Consider the following 23224-nt stretch of genomic DNA (forward strand, 5'->3'; position numbering starts at 1 on the left):
CTTTGAGCCAGTTCTGTATCCAAATGGCTAGTTCTCCCTGTATTCCATGAGACCTAACCTTGCTAATCAGTCTCCCATAAGTCAAATGCCTTACTGAAGTCCATCTACCACTCTGCCCTCATCAATCCTCTTCGTTACTTCTTCAAAAACCTCAATCAATTTTGTGGGACATGATTTCCCACGCACAAAGCCATGTTGACTATCCCTAATCAGTCCTTGACTTTCCAAATACATATACATCCTGTCTCTCCGGATTCCCTCCAAGAACTTGCCCACTACCAGGCTCACTGGTCTGTAGTTTGCAGCTTTTCCTTACCACCCTTCTTAAACAGTGGCACCACATTAGCTAACTTCCAGTCTTCCGGCACCCCACCGGTAACTATCGATGATACATATATCTTAGCAAGAGGTCCAGCAATCACTTCTCTAGCTTCCCACAGAGTTCTAGGGTACACCTGATCAGGTCCTGGGGATTTATCCTGGGGATATAATTCCTGCTCCAGTTTTCTAACTTTCAGGGCTCAGCTTTTCATCTAAACCTGTCACTATCCTGTATCTATTTAGGAGTGTAATGGAATAATCACTGTTCACCTGGAAGACTGTAGCTCCAACATTCATGAAGCTTGAGACGATTTAACAAAGCAGCTGTTTAGATTGAAACCCCACCCTTAACCTTCAACATTCAAATCTTCCAACATCATTGGAATCTCTTTTGGGGTAGAGGTGACATGTACAAGAAGGACTGATTACACCTAAATTGGAAGGGTACTGATATACTGGCAGGGAGATTTGCTGGAGCATTTAAAATAGTAAGGTGGGGGGTGGGACACAGGGAGATAGTGAGGAAAGAGATCAATGTGAGACTAGTACAGTTGAGAACAGAAGCAAGTCAAACAGTCAGGGCAGGCAGGGACAAGGAAGGGCTAATAAATTAAACTGCATTTATTTCAATGCTTAGGGCCTAACTGGGAAGGCAGATGAACTCAGGGCATGGTAAGGAACATGGGACTGGGATATCATAGCAATTACAGAAACATGGCTCAGGGATGGGCTTGACTGGCAGCTCAATGTTCCAGGATACAAATGCTACAGGAAGGATAGAAAGGGAGGCAAGAGAGGAGGGGGAGTGGCGTTCTTGATAAGGGATAGCATTACAGCTGTACTGAGGGAGGATACTCCTGGAAATACATCCAGGGAAGTTATTTGGGTGGAACTGAGAAATAAGAAGGGGATGATCACCTTATTGGGATTGTATTATAGACCCCCTAATAGTCAGAGGGAAATTGAGAAACAAACTTGTAAGGAGATCTCAGCTATTTGTAAGAATAATAGGATGGTTATGGTAGGGGATTTTAACTTTCCAAACATCGACTGGGACTACCATAGTGTTAAGGGTTTAGATGGAGAGGAACTTGTTAAGTGTGTATAAGAATATTTTCTAATTCAATATGTGGATGTACCTACTCGAGAAGGTGCAAAACTTAACCTACTCTTGGGAAATAAGGCAGGGCAGGTGACTGAGGTGTCAGTGGGGGAGCACTTTGGGGCCAGTGACCATAATTCTATTAGATTTAAAATAGTGATGGAAAAGGATAGACCAGATCTAAAAGTAGAAGTTCAAAATTGGAGAAAGGCCAATTTTGACGGTATTAGGCAAGGATTTTCAAAAACTGATTGGGGGCAGATGTTCGCAGGTAAAGGGACGGCTGGAAAATGGGAAGCCTTCAGAAATGAGATAACAAGAATCCAGAGAAAGTATATTCCTGTCAGGGTGAAAGGGAAGGCTGATATGTATATGGAATGCTGAATGACTAAAGAAATTGAGAGTTTGGTTAAGAAAATGAAGGAAGCATGTGTAAGGTATAGACAGGATAGATCGAGTTAATCCTTAAAAGAGTATAAAGAAAGTAGGAGTATACTTAAGAGGGAAATCAGGAGGGCAAAAAGGGGGCATGAGATAGCGTTGGCAAATAGAATTAAGGAGAATCCAAAGGGTTTTTACAAAGATATTAAGGACAGAAGGGTAACTAGGTAGAGAATAGGGCCCCTCAAAGATCAGCAAGGTGGTCTTTGTGTGGAGCCACAGAAAATGGGGGAGATACTAAACGAGTATTTTGCATCAGTATTTACTGTGGAAAATGATATGGAAGACATAGACTGTAGGGTAATAGAAGGTGAGATCTTGCAACATGTCCCTATTACAGAGGAGGAAGTGCATAAAGGCCCCCTCCTATCATCCCTTAACACTTTACCCATTAAAATTCAATTTCTTTCTTGAATATATTCAGTGACTTGACTTCTAGTTTTCTGTGGTAGAGAATTATGTAGGCTCCCCACCTTGTGTGTGAAGATATTTCTCCTTATCTCATTCTGAAATAGCCTGTGACTATCCTGATGTTTTATTCTGGGCCCTCCACCATGGGAAACATCTTCCCTGCATCCAGTCTCTCCCGTCCTGTCATGCATTGATGTTTCAATGTAAGCCCCTCTCATTCTAAACTCCAATAGCAGAGACCCAGTCAACCCAATCTCTACTCGTACAACAAACCTGCCATCCTAGGAATTAGTCTGGTGCCCCTTTATTGCACTCACTGTATGGCAAGTGTATCTTGTCTTGGGGAAGTGAACAAAATTGCATACAATACAAGGAAATAAAAATACACACAGGAAAAAAAACTGCCCATTAGCTTGTGGTATGAGGATTAGAGGTCACAGATTTAAAGCTTTTGACAACAGATGGAAGGATATTGAGAGGGTGAACTTTTTTTTTCTGCAAAACTGGTACTAACCTAGAATTCCCTCCCAACAAGGATAGTGGAAGTGAAAGCAATGATTAAGAGAAAATTGCATGGTCATCTGAGTGAAATGTGTCTTTGAGGGCTACAGGAATTAAGTAGGGGGGTGAGACTGATTGCATTGCCCTGAGTAAGGGTAGATGGGTCCAATAGCTGCTTTCTATTCCATAGGCTCTGAAGACTTGAATAGATTTATCACCAATTAATATAATGAAAATGCTATGAATTATATCATCTGACTTTTGGTCTAGAATCTTTTTTGGAACTCTTAAAATTTCAATTTCTGGCAGGCAAAAAAATGTTTTTTTAAGAAACTAATTTGAGCTATTTATAGCCAAAAGATGCTGTACCATTACATGGTGACATGACTATTTAAGTGGTTGTTCATCATGTCTGGCCTAATACCAAGAGAAGATTTGTTAGAGATATTAAAATAATTTAGTGCTTACATAATGACAGAATAGTTGTTGAGTAGATGGTTTAGATTTCAGGTGACCTCAGAGGAGCAAAAGGACCAAAGGGTTCAGAGGGAAAAACTTTAAGGAATGAGTACTGTAATTAGAAATTGAAATGCATATGCCAATAGGGTATTGGATTTAGATTCAGTAGTAGCTTTCATAATGACGTTAGACAAAACATTGAATAAAGACAATAAATACAGAAAATGAGGAAAGTGGAGGATGAAGGCTAAGTTGATTGCTCTGGGAATCAGCACAATTTCAGTGGGCTGGATGACCTTCATTTGTGGTGTACTTTGTTACATTGATGGTTAATTGCAGTATTTCATTTGGGATCAACTAACTTAGCATGGACTAGGAACTGAATCATTTTATCATCCGTGATCTGGTGTCAGTTGTAGCATTACTCATTAGGTCATTAGAGACATTATGAAGTTTTATGGGAGGCAGAAAGAACACTGATCCTACAGTGATTATATTTGACAAATGGAAGTGGGCATAAACCTTCAAATGCTTAATGCTGCATTGTGTTATAAATGCATTTTTGCTCTTATAAGCTTGTTTAATAACGTTTGGTTTAAAAAATAAAATGCACTTACTAGAAAAATTCTGATTCATGTTTAAGAAGAATAAATTAGACCTGTATACTTTCTTATCTCCGCTACTGTGTAAAGGAGGATTGCTTCGAAATGCATTACCATTTTGTCATTGAATATAGCTTACCTTTTTGTGCAGTTGTGTTCCCCAAAGTTTTCTCTGTTGATTTAAAGGAAAAGTCTGGTCAGGGTAGTGGAAGGACTTTGAAGAATACTGTGGAATTTTTACCAACCATCTGATCTTTAACAGAAGGGTGCTTAGTTTGTTCTAGGCAAAAGTGAAGACTGCAAATGCTGGAGATTTGAAAGTATGGTGCTGGAAATGCACAGCAGGTCAGACAGCATCCGTGGGGCAGGAGAGTCAATGTTTCAGGCAAAAGCCCTTCATCAGGAAAGGGACTGTGAGCCTTGGTGGGTGGAGAGATAAATGGGAGGGGGTGGGGCTGGGGAGAAGGTCGCTGAGAGTGCAATAGGTGGATGGAGTTGGGGGTAAAGGTGATAGGCCGGAGAGGAGGTTGGAGTGGATAGGTGGGAAGGAAGATGGACAGGTGGGACAGGTCATGAGGATGGTGATGAGCTGGAAGGTTGGAACTGGGTTAAGTGGGGGGAGGGGAAATGAAACTGGCAAAGCCCACATTAATGCCGTGAGTTTGGAGGTCCTAAGGCGGAAGATAAGGTGTTCTTCCTTCAGGCATCGGGCGGTAAGGAAGTGGCGATGGAGGAGGCCCAGCATCTGCATATCCTTGGCAGAGTGGGATGGGGAATTGAAGTATTCAGTCACGGAGAGGTGGGGTTGGGTGGTGCGGGTGTCCCGGAGATGTTCTCTGAAGCACTCCGAGAGTAGGTGTCCTGTTTTCCCAATGTCGAGGAGACCGCATCGGAAGCAACGGATGGAGTAAATGACGTGTGGAAGTGCAGGTGAAACTTTGATGGATGTGGAAGGCTCCTTTGGGACCTTGGATGGAGTTGAGGGGGGAAGGAGTGGGCGCAGGTTTTGCAATTCCTGCGGTGGCAGGGGAAGGTGACAGGGAGGGGAGGGTGGGTTGTTGGGGGTATGGACCTGACTAGGGAGTCGCGTAAGGAATGTTCTTTACAGAAAGCGGATAGGGGTGGGGAGGGAAATATATCTCTGCTGGTGGGTTTTGTTAGTAGGTGGCGGAAATAGTGGAGGATGATGCAATGTATACGGAGGTTGGTGGGTGAAAGGTGAGGACCAGGTGGCTTCTGCCCTTGTTGCAGTTGGCAGGGTGGGATTCTAGGGTGGATGTGCTGGAGAGCATCATCAGCCACGTCGGAGCGGAAATTGTAGTCTTGAAAGGAGGAGGCCATTTGGTGTGTTCTGTGATGGAACTGGCCCTTCTGGGAGCAGATGTAGCAGAGGAATTGGGAATAGGGGATAAGAATTTTACAGGAGGCAGGGTGGGAAGAGGTGTAGTCCGGGTTTCCTCTGCAACTCCCTCGTCAGGTCCACGTCCCCCACCAATCACCTCCGTCCAAGGCCCCAAAGGAGCTTTCCACATCCATCAGAGTTTTACCTGCACTTCCACACGTGTCATTTACTGTGTCCGTCGCTCCTGATGCGGCCTCCTCTGCTTTGGGAAGACAGGACACCTATTCTCAGCGCTTCAAAGAACATCTCCAGGACATCCGCACCAACCGACCCCACCGCCCTGTGGCTGAACACTTCAACTCCCCCTCCCACTCCACCAAGGACATGCAGTCCTGGGCCTCCTCCATCGCCACTCCCTTAGCACCCGACGCCTAGAGGAAGAACGCCTCATCTTCCGCCTTGGGACACTCTAACCCCACAGCATCAATGTGGACTTCACCCGTTTCCTCATTTCTGCTCCCCCCACCTTACCCCAGTTCCAACCTTCCAGCTCAGCACTGTCCTCATGATCTGTCCTCCCTGTCCATCTTCCTTCCCATCTATCCAGTCCATCCTCCCTTTGACCTATCACCTTTACCCTCACCTCAATCCACCTATTGCACTCTCAGCTACCTTACCCCCCAGCCCCAGCCCCACCCCCCCTCCCATTTATCTCTCCACCACCGAGGCTCCCAGCCTCATTCCTGATAAAGGGCTTTTGCCCAAAATGGTGATTTTCCTGCTCCTCCGATGCTGCCTGACCTGCTGTGCTTTTCCAGCACCACATTCCTTAGTTTATTCTGTCATCTGAGGATGACAATGCAGATTTCCCTCTTTGCTGCAGCATAGGAAATAAATGAACTAAGTTAAAACTACGCTGCAGGCCAGTTGTGCTAGAGGTTTTATACTGTTTCCCTTTATGCGTTAGGTAGTGGAACAACCAAATCTATATTAGAACAGCAGTTGTAGGGAAATGATTGGAATGATTGGTGAAAGTACTTATCAATTTTGCAAATTGCTGCATATTCCAGCAACTCTTAACTGTATTTTAAATTTATGCTTGCGTGGGACACTGATTGATGGTGCAATCTGGAAGAAATACTGGATAAATGGAGAACTGAGCTGAAAAATGTGTTGCTGGAAAAGCGCAGCAGGTCAGGCAGCATCAAAGGAACAGGAGAATCAACGTTTCGGGCATAAGCCCTTCTTCAGGAATGAGGAAAGTGTGTCCAGCAGGCTAAGATAAAAGGTAGGGAGGAGGGACTTGGGGAAGGGGCATTGGGAATGCGATAGGTGGAAGGAGGTTAAGGTGAGGGTGATAGGCCGAAGAGGGGGTGGGGACGGAGAGGTCGGGAAGAAGATTGCAGGTCAAGAAGGCGGTGCTGAGTCCATAAGACCATAAGACAGAGGAGTGGAAGTAAGGCCATTCAGCCCATCAAGTCCACTCCGCCGTTCCATCATGGCTGATGGGCATTTCAACTCCACTTATCCGCATTCTCCCCGTAGCCCTTAATTCCTTGTGACATCAAGAATTTATCAATCTCTGCCTTAAAGACATTTAGCGTCCCGGCCTCCACTGCACTCTGCGGCAATGAATTCCACAGGCCCACCACTCTCTGGCTGAAGAAATGTCTCCGCATTTCTGTTCCGAATTTACCCCCTTTAATTCTAAGGCCGTGTCCACGGGTCCTAGTCTCCTCCCCTAACGGAAACAATTTCCTAGCGACCACCCTTTCCAGGCCACGTATTATCTTGTAAGTTTCTATTAGATCTCCCCTTAATCTTCAAAACTCCAATGAATACAATCCCAGGATCCTCAGCTGTTCCTCGTATGTTAGACCTACCATTCCAGGGATCATCCGTGTGAATCTCCGCTGGACACGCTTCAGTGCCAGTATGTCCTTCCTGAGGTGTGGGGACCAAAACTGGACACAGTACTCCAAATGGGGCCTAACCAGAGCTTTATAAAGTCTCAGTAGCACAATGGTGCTTTTATATTCCAACCCTCTTGAGATAAATGACAACATTGCATTCGCTTTCTTAATCATGGACTCAACCTGCATGTTGACCTTTAGAGAATCCTCGACTAGCACTCCCAGATCCCTTTGTACTTTGGCTTTATGAATTTTCTCACCATTTAGAAAGTAGTCCATGCTTGTATTCTTTTTTCCAAAGTGCAAGACCTCGCATTTGCTCACATTGAATTCCATCAGCCATTTCCTGGACCACTCTCCCAAAACTGTCTAGATCCTTCTGCAGCCTCCCCACTTCCTCAGTACTACCTGCCTGTCCACCTAACTTTGTATCATCGGCAAACTTCGCTAGAGTGCCCCCAGTCCTTTCATCCAGATCATTAATATATAACATGAACAGCTGCGGCCCCAACACTGAACCCTGCAGGACACCGCTTGTCACCGGATGCCATTCCGAAAAAGAACCTTTTATCCCAACTCTCTGCCTTCTGTCAGACAGGCAATCCTCAATCCATACCAGTAGCTCACCTCAAACACCATGGGCCCTCACCTTGCTCAGCAACCTCCCATGTGGCACCTTATCAAAGGCCTTTTGGAAGTCTAGATAGACCACATCCACTGGGTTTCCCTGGTCTAACCTACTTGTCACCTCTTCAAAGAATACCAACAGGTTTGTCAGGCATGACCTCCCCTTACTAAATCCATGTTGACTTGTTCTAATCTGACCCTGCTCTTCCAAGAATTTAGAAACCTCATCCTTAATGATGGATTCTAGAATTTTACCAACAACCGAGGTTAGGCTAATTGGCCTATAATTTTCCATCTTTTGTCTTGATCCTTTCTTGAACAAGGGGGTTACAACAGCGATCTTCCAATCATCCAGAACTTTCCCTGACTCCAGTGACTTTTGAAAGATCTCACCCAACACCTCCGCTGTTTCCTCAGCCACTTCCCTCAGATCTCTAGGATGTAGCACATCGGGGCCAGGAGATTTATCAATTTTAAGACCTTTTAGCTTTTCTAGCACTTTCTCTTTGTAATGGCAACCATACTCAACTCAGCCCCCTGACTCCCTTTAATTGTTGGGATATTACTCATGTCTTCCACTGTGAAGACTGATGCAAAGTACTTATTAAGTTCTCCTGCTACTTCCTTATCTCCCATCACTAGGCTTCCAGCATCAGTTTGAAGTGGCCCAATGTCTACTTTTGCCAGTCGTTTGTTTCTTATGTATTGAAAGAAACTTTTACTATCATTTCTAATATTACTGGCTAGCCTACCTTCATATTTGATCCTCTCCTTCCTTATTTCTCTCTTTGTTATCCTCTGTTTGCTTTTGTAGCCTTCCCAATCTTCTGATTTCCCACTGCTCTTGGCCACTTTATAGGATCTCTCTTTTTCTTTAATAAATTTCCTGACTTCCTTTGTCAGCCATGGCTGTCTAATCCCTCCCTGGATAATCTCTCTTTTCTTGGGGATGAATCTCTGTTCTCAATTATATCCACAAACTCCTGCCATTTTTGCTCTACTGTCTACCCCGCTGGACTCTGCTTCCAGTCTATTTTCGTCAGTTCCTCTCTCATGCCCTCATAATTATTTTTATATAACTGTAACACCATTACATCCGATTTTGCCTTCTCTCTTTCAAACTGCAGACTGAACTCTACCATATTATGATCGCTGCTTCCTAAGTGTTCCCTTACTTTAAGATTTTTTATAAAGTCTGGTTCTTGCATAGCACGAGGTCCAGAATAGCCTGCTCTCTTGTGGGCTCCATGACCAGCTGTTCCAAAAAGCCATCCTGTAAGCATTCCAAGAATTCCTTTTCTTTGGATCCACTGGCAACATTATTTACCCAGTCCACTTGCATATTGAAGTCTCCCATGATCACCGTGACCTTGCCTTTCTGACATGCCTTCTCTATTTCCTGGTACATGTTGCGCCTCTGGACCTGACCACTGTTAGGAGGTCTGTACATAACTCCCACTATGGTTTTTTTGCCTCTGTGGTTCCTCAATTCCACCCACACAGACTCCACATCATCCGACGCTATGTCATTCAGTGCCATAGATTTAATATTGTTCTTAACTAACAAGGCAACCCCACCCCCTCTACCCACCTCCCCCCTGACCCCCCTGACCTACTTCCCTAATTTTCTTATCCCTATGCCAATTGGCACGTGGCTTGGGCAGTAATCCGGAGATTATGACCCTTGAGGACCTGTACTTCAATTTCCTTCCTAGTGCTCGGTAATCCCCAAACAGGTCCTCCACCCTAGTTTTGCCTATGTTGTTAGTCCCAACGTGGACCACAACAACTGGATCCTCCACCACCTGCTCCAATATCCTTTCAAGCCGGTCGGAGATGTCCTGCACCCTGGCAGCCTGGTTGGTGCGGGTGTCCCAGAGGTGTTCTCTGAAACACTCCGCAAGTAGGCGGCCTGTCTCCCCAATGTATAGGAGGCCACGTCGGGTGCAGCAGATGCAGTAAATGATGTGTGTGGAGGTGCAGGTGAATTTGTGACGGATATGGAAAGATCCCTTGGAGCCTTGGAGGGAAGTGAGGGGGGAGGTGTGGGCGCAAGTTTTGCATTTCTTGCGGTTGCAGGGGAAGGTGCCGGGAGTGGAGGTTGGGTTGGTGGGGGTTGTGGACCTGAAATTGCTGTCTTTGAAGAAGGAGGCCATCTGGGTTGTTCGGTATTGGAATTGGTCCTCCTGGGAGCAGATGTGGCAGAGGCGAAGGAATTGGGAATATACCTAGATTACACCTCCTCCCACCCTGCCCCCTATAAAAACGCCATCCCATATTCCCAATTCCTTCCCCTCAGACGTGGTTGATGATGCTCTCCACCGCATCTCCTCCACTTCCCGCTCCTCCGCCCTTGGACCCCACCCCTCCAATCGCCACCTGGACAGAACCCCACTGGTCCTCACCTACCACCCCACCAACCTCCAGATACATTGTATCATCCTTCGTCATTTCCGCCACCTCCAAACAGACCCCACCACCAAGGATATATTTCCCTCCCCTCCCCTATCAGTGTTCCGGAGAGACCACTCCCACCGTGACTCCCTTGTCAGGTCCACAACCCCCACCAACCCAACCTCCACTCCCGGCACCTTCCCCGGCAACTACAAGAAATGTAAAACTTGCGCCCACACCTCCCCCCTCACTTCCCTCCAAGGCCCCAAAGGATCCTTCCATATCCGTCACAAATTCACCTGCACCTCCACACACATCATTTACTGCATCTGCTGCACCCGATGTGGCCTCCTATACATTGGGGAGACAGGCCGCCTACTTGCGGAACGTTTCAGAGAACACCTCTGGGACACCCACATCAACCAGGCTGCCAGGGTGCGGGACATCTCTGATCGGCTTGAAAGGATATTGGAGCAGGAGGGGAAGGATCCAGTTGTTGTGGTCCATGTTGGGACTAACAACATAGGCAAAGCTAGGGTGGAGGACCTGTTTGGGGATTATCGAGCACTAGGAAGGAAATTGAAGTACAGGTTCTCAAGGGTCATAATCTCCGGATTACTGCCCGAGCCACGTGCCAATTGGCAGAGGGATAAGCAAATTAGGGAAGTAAACATGTGGCTAAGGGATTGGTGTGGGAAAGAGGGATTCCACTTCATGGGGCATTGGCATCAGTTTTGGAACCAGGGGGATCTGTACCGTTGGGACGGTCTCCACCTGGCTCATATAAATGTGGAAAGTGTGTGCATGTTCAGCTACTGACAGAGCATATTGCAGCACTGATGAAAGAACTCGAGGACCTTAGGCTCATCCGAGAGAACGAGATCTTTCTGTACAAGACCTTCAGTGAGGTTATTACACCAATTGTACTAGAAGAGAGCAGACGATGAGGAAGGCAGAGAGGAGACAGGTGCAAGAGACCCCGGGAGAAGTATCTGTCAGGAGCAAGTTGAAGCTTTTGGAAACAGTAGAGACTGATGACACTGCCAGTTCGCAAGGCGGCCAGGTCTGTCAATCAAAAGTTGGTGCAGAGGCAGAGCTGAAGAGTCGAACATCGCACAGAGCTGTGGTAATAGGGGACTCCATTGTGAGAGGAACTGAACGGGGTTTCTGTGGCAGCAGACAGGATTTAAGGATGGTGTGTTGCCTTCCTGGTGCCAGGGTGAAAGACATCGCGGACAGAGTGCAGGAAATCCTCAAGGACGAGGGTGAAGAGCCAGAGGTGGTGGTACATGTCGGCACAAATGATGTCGGGAAGAAGAGGAGGAACATACTACAGCGGGACTTCGGAGAACTAGGAAGAAGGCTGAAAAGCAGGACGTTCAAGGTGGTTATCACTGGTTTGCTTCCAGTTCCTCAGGCTGGTTAGGCCAGAAACAGGGAGATAATGGACTTGAACGTGTGGCTGGGGAACTGGTGCAGGAAGCAAGGATTTAAGTTCTTGGATCACTGGGGTATATTTTGTGGTAAACATAAATTCTACAAGAGAGACGGTTTGCACCTTAATAGGTTAGGGACCAGCATTCTGGCAGGCAGGTTTTCTACTGCATCACTACTACATTTAAACTAAGTAACGGAGGGGACAAACTGGATGTTTAAAAAGGAAATTGAAGGGAAAGCTCGAACAAGGGAAGTCAAGAAAGAAGCAGAAAACTCAGAAAGGGATCATGCTGTAAGGTTGAGTGAAATAGGAGTTGATGGGAAGGGTGAGAGCAGTAACAAATTAAAAATACTATATATGAATGCACGAAGCATTAGACATAAGATGGATGAGCTTGAGGCTCTTTTGGAAATTGGCAGATACAATATTGTGGGGATAACTGAGACTTGGCTTCATGTGGACAGGGCCTAGGAAATGAATATTTCAAGGCTACACGTGCTATCATAAGGACAGACTGATGGGCAGAGGGGGTGGGGTGGCCTTGTTGGTAAGGGAGGATATTCAGTCCCTTGCGCGGGGGGACCTAGAGTCAGGGGATGTAGAGTCAGTGTGGATAGAGCTGCGAAATACTAAGGGTAAAAAGACCCTCTTGGGAGTCATCTACAGGCCCCCAAACAGTAGTCTGGATGTCGGATGTAAGTTGAATCAGGAGCTGAAATTGGCCTGTCGCAAAGATGTTACTACAGTTGTTATGGGGGATTTTAACATGCAGGTAGATTGGGAGAATCAGGATGGTATTGGACCTCAAGAAAGAGATTTTGTGGAGTGCCTCAGAGATGGATTCTTAGAGCAGCTGGTGCTGGAGCCGACCAGGGAGAAGGCAATTCTGGATCTGGTTTTGTGCAACGAACCAGAATTGGTCAGGGACCTCGAAGTGAAGGAGCCATTGGGAAGTAGTGACCGTAATACAATGAGCTTCAATCTGCAATTTGAGAGGGAGAGGGTACAGTCGGAAGTGACAGTACTTCTGTTGAATAAAGGGAACTATGGAGCTATGAGGGAGGAGCTGGCCAAAGTTAAATGGTGCAATACCTTAGCAGGGATGACAGTGGAGGAACAATGGCAGATATTTCTGTGTATAATGCAGAAGTTGCAGGATCAGTTCATTCCTAAAAGGAAGAAAGATCCCAGGAGGAGGCATGGGTGGCCGTGGCTGATGAGGGAAGTTAAGAAACATATAAAGTTAAAAGAGAAAAAGTATAACATTGCAAAGATAAGTGGGATAACTGAGGACTGGGAAGCTTTTAAGGAGCAACAGAGGATTACTAAGAAGGAAATACGCAGAGGGAAAATGAGGTACGAAGGTAAACTGGCCAATAATATAAAGGAGGATAGTAAAAGCTTTTTTAAGTATGTGCAAAGCAAAAAAATGGTTAGGACTAAAATTGGGCCCTTGAAGACAGAAACAGGGGAATATATTATGGGGAACAAGGAAATGGCAGAAGAATTAAATGAGTACTTCAGATCTGTGTTCACTGGGGAAGACACAAGCAATCTCCCTGAGGTAACAGTGGCTGAAGGACCTGACCTTAAGGGAATCTATATTTGCCAGGATTTGGTGTTGGAGAGACTGTTAGATCTGAAGGTTGATAAGTCCCTGGGGCCTGATGGTCTATATCCCAGGGTACTGAAGGAGGTGGCTCGGGAAATCGTGGATGCGTTGGTGATTATTTTCCAGAGTTCGATAGATTCGTGGTCGGTTCCTGAGGATTGGAGGGTGGCTAATGTTGTACCACTTTTTAAGAAAGGTGGGAGAGAGAAAGCAGGAAATTATAGACCAGTTAGTCTGACCTCAGTGGTGGGAAAGATGCTGGAGGCTATTATAAAGGATGAAATTACGACACATCTGGATAGTAGTAACAGGATAGGACAGAGTCAGCATGGATTTATGAAGGGGAAATCATGCTTGACTAATCTTGAATTTTTTGATGATGTAACTCTGAAGATGGACGAGGGAGATCCAGTAGATGTAGTGTACCTGGACTTTCAGAAAGCTTTTGATAAAGTCCCACATAGGAGGTTAGTGAGTAAAGTTAGGGCGCATGGTATTGGGGGCAAAGTACTAGATTGGATTGAAAATTGGTTGGCTGATAGGAAACAAAGGGCAGTGATAAACGGCTCCATTTCGGAATGGCAGGTAGTGACCAGTGGGGTACCACAGGGATCCGTGCTGGGACCGCAGCTTTTTACAATATATGTTAATGATATAGAAGATGGTATCAGCAATAACATTAGCAAATTTGCTGATGATACAAAGCTGGGTGTCAGGGTGAAATGTGATGAGGATGTTAGGAGATTACAGGGTGACCTGGACAAGTTAGGTGTGTGGTCCGATGCATGGCAGATGCAGTTTAATGTGGATAAATGTATGGTTATCCACTTTGGTGGCAAGAACAGGAAGGCAGATTACTACCTCAGTGGAATCAATTTAGGTAAAGGGGCAGTACAAAGAGATCTGGGTGTTCTTGTACACCAGTCAATGAAGGCAAGCATGCAGGTACAGCAGGTAGTGAAGAAGGCTAATAGCATGCTGGCCTTCATAACAAGAGGAATTGAGTATAGAAGCAAAGAGGTGCTTCTGCAGCTGTACAGGGCCCTGGTGAGACCACACCTGGAGTACTGTGTGCAGTTCTGGTCTCCAAATTTGAGGAAAGACATTCTGGCAATTGAGGGAGTGCAGCATAGGTTCACGAGGTCAATTCCTAGAATGGCGGGATTACCTTACACTGAAAGACTGGAGCGACTGGGCTTGTATACCCTTGAGTTTAGAAGACTGAGGGGGGATCTGATTGAGACATATAAGATTATGAAAGGATTGGACACTCTGGAGGCAGGAAACATGTTTCCGCTGATGGGTGAGTGCCGAACCAGAGGACACAGCTTAAAAATACGGGGTAGACCATTTAGGACAGAGGTGAGGAGAAACTTCTTCACCCAGAGAGTGGTGGCTGTGTGGAATGCTCTGCCCCAGAGGGCAGTGGAGGCCCAGTCTCTGGATTCATTTAAGAAAGAGTTGGATAGAGCTCTCAAGGATAGTGGAATCAAGGGTTATGAAGATAAGGCAGGAAGAGGATACTGATTAGGAATGATCAGCCATGATCATATTGAATGGTGGTGCAGGCTCGAAGGGCTGAATGGCCTACTCCTGCACCTATTGTCTATTAACACCTCTGGGACACCCACACCAACCAACCCAACCACCCCATGGCTGAACACTTTAACTCCCCCTCCCACTCCGTCAAGGACATGCAGGTCCTTGTCCTCCTCCATCGCCAGACCATGGCAACATGACGCCTGGAGGAAGAGCGCCTCATCTTCCACCCAGGAACCCTCCAACCACAAGGGATGAATGCAGATTTCTCCAACTTCCCCATTTCCCCTCACCCCCACCTTTTCGCAGTCCCAACCCTCGGACTCAACACCGCCTTCTTGACCTGCAACCTTCTTCCCGACCTCTCCACACCCACCCCCTCTCCGGCCTATCACCCTCATCTTAACCTTCTTCCGCCTATCACATTCCCAACGCCCCTCCCCCAAGTCCCTCCTCCCTATCTTTTATCTTCGCCCGCTTGGCACACCCTCCTCATTCCTGAAGAAGGGCTCATGCCCAAAACGTCGATTCTCCTGCTCCTTTGCTGCCTGACCTGTTGCGCTTTTCCAGCAACACTTTTTCAGCTCTGATCTCCAGTATCTGCAGCCCTCACTTTCTCCTAAATAGAGAACTGGAGTAGCTAATTGAGTTCAAAAGAAATGGAGGATGACTTTCTGCCCAAAGTACTCTTGGTGTATTTGATTAACAGCCAAATGCTGGTTAAAATATCTGAGCGTCCAATGTCTCTTCATTAAAAACTCCTACTTACTTGGTATTCACTTGAATAATATTTTGAACTCTGATAGTAATAGAGTCGATAGTTATGAAAGATAATTGTTGACCTTTCCTCAATCCTGTCTTTGCTGGAGAGTGGCTGCTGGAGTCCTCTAGCTTACATTGATGTGGCCATTACTGAATTAATCTTGGTCGTGACTGTGCCTACAGATATTTCGGTCTTGGGGAGCATCAGAATCAAGACTGCTGTGAACCTTGATCAGTTTTTTTTTGTGTAGTTTAGGATGTTGAGGTCAGTTGCAGCACCCTTACTGGTGACTGCACTGAAAAACAATTAACTTAGTACAGACTGTCGATCAAACTTGATACCTTACTGCTTAACTTTGGTAGGCTACTTACTGAATAACTGCAATAAATTAATGGGAAATGGAGAACAGTGGCACAATAGCTGGCACTGTTGCCTCACAGTGCCCGGGAGCTGGGTTCAATTCCAGCCTGGGGTGACTGTTTGTATGGAGTTTGCACATTCTCCCTGTGTTTGGTGTGGGCTTCCTCCAGGTACTCCAGTTTCCTCCTACAGTCCAAAGATGTAGAGATTAGCTGGATTGGCCTTGCTAAATTGCCGTTCGTGTTCAGGAATTGTATAAGCTAGATGGGGTAGCCATGGTAAAAATTGGGTTTGGGTAGGATGGTGTTCAGAGTGTTGGTGCAGACTGATAGGCCGAATGGCCTCTTTCCACACTTTAGGGGTTCTATGATTCTGTGAACTTATGCACGTGAGCGCGATGTGCAGATAATGTGAATAGAGTCCAATGTGCAGATGTTCTGTGTAAACTGTAACTTTGCTGATATGCTAAAGGCTAGTTGAGGTTGGGTGGAATTAAATGGGTTTTATTTCATATCACATTACACGCAAGACTTATTGGAGTCTGACTGTCCAACTACTTGGATTTTATGTAAAATAAATTGTCCTGACACATTTCACTGTAAAATTTAATTTCTCATTCAACTTGTACTCCTCCATAGGTTAATTCTTTTTGCTGTTGAGGTCAATGAATTTGTTTTTCAGATCTATATGTTAATAGAGTCTAAATTAATTTCCACTTGGGACAGTGCTGCAACTGATTTAAGCTTCAAATAAGGAACATAATACAAGTACACATCGTTTAAGGATTTTGTCTGTGTAACTGATCCTCCATATGCCTTAATGTTCTTAAACTTAGTGTTCAAGTGCGGTAATAATGTCATTAAAATGAGATTAAGGGGTTTTTAGACAGCACAGATGTCTCATTTAGAAGCCATGTGTGGTTGATTACTGCATTTCCAAGTGTGACAGGAAACCATGAAATGTAAAAATTAATCATAAACCAAATGGTTATTGTCTTTAATAGGCTCTGGATTTCAGTGACGATGAAAAAGAAAGAGAAGCAAAGCAAAAGAAGAAAAAGAAGCAACAAAATCATGGAGATAAAAATACTCGATCTGGTGAGTCATTTCAAATAGTCTTACTGGTAGATTACAGCCAAAAGATTTAACATTGATCCCTTGCGATTCATTGGTCACGTTATAAATATGTATACGCAATAAACACACTTTTTCAAGAGTTATGTTGTTTACAACTGTTTTGTTCTTTGTGCAGAAACTGGATATTGTCCTACTGCAATGTAATCTGTATCATCGCAGAAATAAAACCGTTATATCTTGCAGCTAAGCAATTTCTAAGAGCATTTTGTGGCTAGTAAGAAATATCAGCATTTGGGTTTTCATCCTTTCCCAAATGAGGCCTTGAAAATTTGCCCTCAGTTTGAAACCTTTCAAGCAGGAAAGGGAGAGCAAAGAAAAATAATTTATTTTCAATGCAAGATGTATTCCTCCACAAGTGTCATCTTAATTTTAGCATTGGGTCGACAGAGGAAAAAACAATTTTCAACTGCACAGTGTCCAGTTATATTAGTTACAATTTTAATAGAATTATACAGTCCCTGTAGTGCGGAAAGAGGCAATTTGGCCCATCAAGTGTGCACCAAGCTTCCAAAAACATCCCACCCAGTCGCAGGTACCCATCCAGTCCCTGTAACCCTGCATTTAACATGGTTAATCCACCTAACCTGCACATCTTTGGACTTTGAGAGGAGACAGGAGCACCCTGGTAGAAACCCACGCAGATATGGGGAGAACATACAAACTCCACACAGACAGTCACCCAAGCTTGGAATCAAACCCAAACCGTTGTCGCTGTGAGGCAGCAGTGCTTACTGTGCCAATTTTGTTTAGATCATTTGCAGTGTAATCTTGAGACCACGGGAGTGAGTCTATTCATGTTATTTATGGATGGCACCAAGATTGGTGATACAGCGAACAGTGAAGAAGGTTACCCACAAGTGCAACGAGATCTTGATCAAATGGGCCGATAAGTGACATATGGAATACAATTTAAATAATTGCGAGCTGTTGCATTTTGATAAGACAAATCAGGGCAGGGCTTACACGGTTAATAGTAGGGTCCTGCGGAGTGTTGTTTAAAAGAGGGATGAGAGTTTTAAATTCAAGATGTTGACAGTGAGCCACTGTAGGTCTACAAGCACAGGAGGCAGGCCAAAGTGAGAATTGAGACACCCTACTAGCAGTTTTGATTACCTTTGCATTTATAGAGTCTAGAGATGTACAGCATGGAAACAGACCGTTCGGTCCAACCCGTCCATGCCGACCAGATATCCCAACCCAATCTAGTCCCACCTGCCAGCACCCGGCCCATATCCCTCCAAACTCTTCCTATTCATATACCCATCCAAATGCCTCTTAAATGTTGTAATTGTACCAGCCTCCACCACATCCTCTGGCAGCTCATTCCATATACATACCACCCTCTGCGTGAAAAAGTTGCCCCTTAGGCCACTATTATATCTTTCCCCTCTCACCCTAAACCTATGCCCTCTAGTTCTAGACTTCCCGACCCCAGAGAAAAGACTTTGTCTATTTATCCTGTCCATGCCGCTCATAATTTTGTAAACCTCTATAAGTCGCCCCTCAGCCTCCGATGCTCCAGGGAAAACAGCCCCAGCTGTTCAGCCTCTCCCTATAGCTCAGCTCCTCCAACCCTGGCAACATCCTTGTAAATCTTTTCTGAACACTTTCAAGTTTCACAACATCTTTCCGGTAGGAAGGAGACCAGAATTGCACGCAATATTCCAACAGTGGCTAACCAATGTCCTTTACAGCCACAACATGACCTCCCAACTCCTGAACTCAATACTTTGACCAATAAAGGAAAACATACCAAATGCCGCCTTCACTATCCTATCGACCTGTGACTCCACTTTCAAGGAGCTATGAACCTGCACTCCAAGGTCTCTTTGTTCAGCAACACTCCCTAGGACCTTACCATTAAATGTATAAGTCTTGCTAAGATTTGCTTTCCCAAAACACAGCACCTCACATTTATCTGAATTAAACTCCATCTGCCACTTCTCAGCCCATTGGCCCATCTGGTCCAGATCCTGTTTAAATCTGAGGTAACCCTCTTTGCTGTCCACTACACCTCCAATTTTGGTGTCCTCTGCAAACCCACTAACTGTACCTTTTATGCTCGCGTCCAAATCATTTATGTAAATGACAAAAAGTAGAGGGCCCAGCACCGAACCTTGTGGCACTCTACTGGTCACAGGCCTCCAGTCTGAAAAACAACCCTCCACCACCACCCTCCAACTTCTACCTTTGAGACAGTTCCATATCCAAATGGCTAGTTCTCCCTGTATTCCATGAGGTCTAACCTTGCTAATCAGTCTCCCATGGGGAACCTTGTCGAACGCCTTACTGAAGTCCACATAGATTCACATCTACTGCTCTGCCCTCATCAATCTTCTTTGTTACTTCTTCAATCAAGTTTGTGATGCATGATTTCCTACGCACAAAGCCATGTTGACTATCCCTAATCAGTATTTGCCTTTCCAAATACATGTACAACCTGTCTTTCAGGATTCCCTCCAACAACTTGCCCACCACTGAGATCAGGCTCACCGGTCTATAGTTCCCTGGCTTGTCCTTACCACCCTTCTTAAACAGTGGCACCACGTTTGCCAACTTCCAGTCTTCCGACACCTCACCTTTGCTTATCGATGATACAAATATCTCAACAAGGGACCCAGCAATCACTTCCCTAGTTTCTCAGAGTTCTCAGGTACATCTGATCAGATCCTGGGGATTTATCCACTTTTAACCATTTCAAGACATCCAACACTTCCTCCTCTGTAACCTGGACATTTTGCGAGATGTCACCATCTATTTCCCTACAGTCTATATCTTCCATATCCTTTTCCACAGTAAATACTGATGCAAAATATTCATTTAGTATCTCCCCCATTTTCTTTGGCTCCACACAAAGGCCGCCTTGCTGATCTTTGAGGGGCCCTATTCTCTCCCTGGTTACCCTTTTGTCCTTAATATATTTGTAAAGACCCTTTGGATTCTCCTTAATTCTATTTGCCAAAGCTATCTCATGTCCCCTTTTTGCACTCCTGACTTCCCTCTTAAGAGTATAAAGGAAGTCGGAGTATACTTAAGGATTAACTCGATCTATCCTGTCTATACCTGAAATATGCTTCCTTCTTTTTCTTTGAAACCCTCAATTTCTTTAGTCATCCAGCATTTGCCTATACCTACCAGCCTTCCCTTTGAACCTGACAGGAATATACTTTCTCTGGATTCTTGTTATCTCATTTCTGAAGGCTTCCAATTTTCCAGCCGTCCCTTTACCTGCGAACATCTACCTCCGATCAGCTTTCGCAAGTTCTTGCCTAATACCGTCAAAATTGGCCTTTCTCCAATTTAGAATTTCAACTTTTAGGTCTGGTCTATCCTTTTCCATCGCTATTTTAAAACGAATAGAGTTATGGTCGCTGGCCCCAAAATGCTCCCCCACTGACGCCTTAGTCACCTGCCCTGCCTTATTTCCCAAGAGTAGGTCAAGTTTTGCACCTTCTCTAGTAGGTACATTCACATACAATCCCAATAAGGTGATCATCCCTTTCCTATTTCTCCGTTCCACCCAAATAACTTTCCTGGATGTATTTCTGGGAATATCCTCCCTCAGCACAGCTGTAATGCTATCCCTTATCAAAAATGCCACTCCCCCTCCTCTCTTGCCTCCCTTGACATGACTACAGAATCCCGTAACATAATTGATCTCTTGGAAGCCGACGTACACCTCGTTGCATTAGAGCCAGTCTCAAAGCCAGTCATGAAACTTGGCTGTTTGTGCTACATTCCCCTGAGAATCCATCACCCCCTGCATTTTCCAAAACAGCATACCTGTTTGAAGTGGGTATATCCACAAAAGACTCCTGCCCTCGGTGCCGACCTTTTCTCCCCCTTAGAGTCACAAATATGGTTTAACTCAATCTGAGACTTTTATGAGACAGTTATGGAGGGAAGAAGGTGATAATGTGCATTTGAATCTACAAGTGCGCTTTAGTCCCCCTATGAAAGAACTTTGTTAGCCCCCAGACCAACATGCTACCATGCTTTCACCGTGCAAGGTTTTGGCCCCCTAAATTGGGCCGCCTTCTATTCCTCAAATGGGGACAGCAATTTCCAAATCTCACCCCAAATAATTGTAATTCTACCAACATTTAAATAAAAAGATGCTGAATCTACGTGACTGTCATTTAACACTCTGATAGTTCATGATGCCAGTGTCTGATGCTTGAATCTTACCCTTAATTTAACGTATTAACAGGTGTTAACTGAATACCTGAGGGGATTACCTGTCTGGCAGTCCATATCCTTTCCATCATAAAGTTGATCAACTTCCATCTCTGAATTTTGCTCACTTTTGTCCTCGCTTGAGAAACACGCGTCTAAACTATTATTGCAAGTACTCTGCGGCTGCCAGAGCCTTGAAAACTAATGAAACAAATTACATTTTTTAATTGGGTTGCTACTGGCTCATCAGACAGTAAATTAGTATGTCTTATATGTACATATCAAACAGAATAAGGTTTTGCATATTACCATGTTATTAATCGCTGTTAACTTTTTTTTAATGATATTTGTTGGTTCAGTATTATCAAAATTGTGTTGCTGTAAATGATTTGTGTGTAAAAATAATGTTGACTAACATCCTTTCAGGTGGAAAGGAAAGTGGACAAGCACAACAACAAAAACAAGTTCATTCAACGTTTGGGAGAGGATTTCACCACAGTCCTGGTCAGGGATTCCGTCATCATTCTTCAACCAGATTTGAAAGTCCAACAAGTTATGGGTTTCCTCAGCCACCAGGAAACTTTGGAGCATCGTTTAACCAGAGGTCACCATTTAGACCTCCAGGACTTCAACCATCTGATAATATGATGCGTTCACAGCCATTAATGTCATGGCCTTATACTCCTCCATTTTGGTCTCCAGTGCCGAATGAAATGCATCGTTTCTTAACTCCACCACCTCCGCCGCCACCTCCTCCTCCCCCCTCCCTTCCACTTCAGCCAATGAGCCCAGACTGGTCAGAGCCTAGTATGAGGCACACTACTTGCTTTCCAAATGCTCCCCCCTCTTGTTTTTCTAATACGCCTCCTCACCCACCAAATTCTCAGCTCCATCCACAAGGCTCACAAGACTTTGTTTATAGACCTGGCTATTAGGAAGACTCATGTTTGCAAACTTTCTGATGTACATGAAGTTTATAACAGATATCAAGTATCATTCTCAGTTCAGACATAGATAGCATTGGGTGTAAAATTTTCTGACCGTATTCAGGAGGGTAAAGCAGCTAAGAGCATGGTTGTGCTCATTGAAATAGCATCAGTTAATGATAATTATGATCTAATAAGCACAGTTCACATTGAGTCTCTGCTTCCAATGACCATTTGAAGCAAGCAAAACTTACAAGTAAAAACAAGTGCAGAGCTATGTCCTCGTGTCATCTTAAACTTAAAGAACTAGTTTGTACTTACTAATTATGAATGCTGTCTTTCCTGATGTCTGCTCTTGTTAAACTTCAGTGGAAAGAGGTACTGATTTTGTCCATGTTATAGAATAAATTTGACTTTTCTTCATATTTCGGCTAATAAATTCAGTCCCGTACAGCAATAGTTTGTACATATCATTCTACTTGTTCAGAAATGGCACTTTGGGTGTGAAAGGCGTCACTGTCAGGCCAAAATGAGTCCTGCAGAATCTGCAGCCTCATTTGTATCTCAAACAATGTTTTTCTCCATTTAGGATTTTGAACAGGATGCAAAATGATCTGCTAATTTGGTATTACTCATTTTGTGTTGCTGCTAAAAACCAATTTAATCTTATTTCCTGAGCATAAATTGTAATACTGTATTTTGTAAATACAGAAATTTTGTGTAACTGGTGTTAAATTAGTCAGTCAAGACTTTTCATACATTTAGCGAACTTTACATCTTCAGAAAATCCCGAGTGTCACTTCTTTACCCCTCAAAATGGTTGGCTGTGAAATTGAGTAGATTAAAAATATTTTAATAAAGGTGTCAAGTTCTTTCTTTAATGTTTGTATTTGTCTTTTGACATTGAATGTAAGTTTAAAGAGAATGGAATTGAAAATTAAATTACTTCACATCTTTCAGTGAATTCTGTCTTTTTTGCGTTTGTGTGGTTTTGTTTTGTGCTGTGTATACTTGTTTTCCTGAAGAGTTAGAATGTAGAATCACAGGTTCCTTATAGAGAGGATATAGGTCACTCAGTCCATTGAGTATGCACTGTCTCTCTGATGAGTCTCTGACCCAAATCCACTGTAAATATGACTGTGGTTAGTGTGATTTTATATA

General features: G+C 44.4%; 1 protein-coding gene across 3 annotated transcripts in view; it reads left to right on the plus strand.

Moving 5' to 3' along the window:
- naf1 (nuclear assembly factor 1 homolog (S. cerevisiae)) overlaps window positions 1–23022 on the plus strand; it is a 258554-nt gene extending 235532 nt beyond the window's left edge. For all 3 annotated transcript variants that reach the window (XM_072572957.1, XM_072572784.1, XM_072572871.1), the window contains exons 8-9: window positions 16829–16922; window positions 21564–23022. In XM_072572957.1, coding sequence (XP_072429058.1) covers window positions 16829–16922; window positions 21564–22072 — 603 coding nt within the window. In that variant the 3' untranslated portion in view covers window positions 22073–23022. The remainder of the gene's footprint in view (window positions 1–16828; window positions 16923–21563) is intronic.
- Window positions 23023–23224: the final 202 nt, after the last annotated feature.

The sequence above is a fragment of the Chiloscyllium punctatum genome, chromosome 1 (assembly GCF_047496795.1).
Source record: "Chiloscyllium punctatum isolate Juve2018m chromosome 1, sChiPun1.3, whole genome shotgun sequence".
Taxonomy (NCBI): domain Eukaryota; kingdom Metazoa; phylum Chordata; class Chondrichthyes; order Orectolobiformes; family Hemiscylliidae; genus Chiloscyllium; species Chiloscyllium punctatum.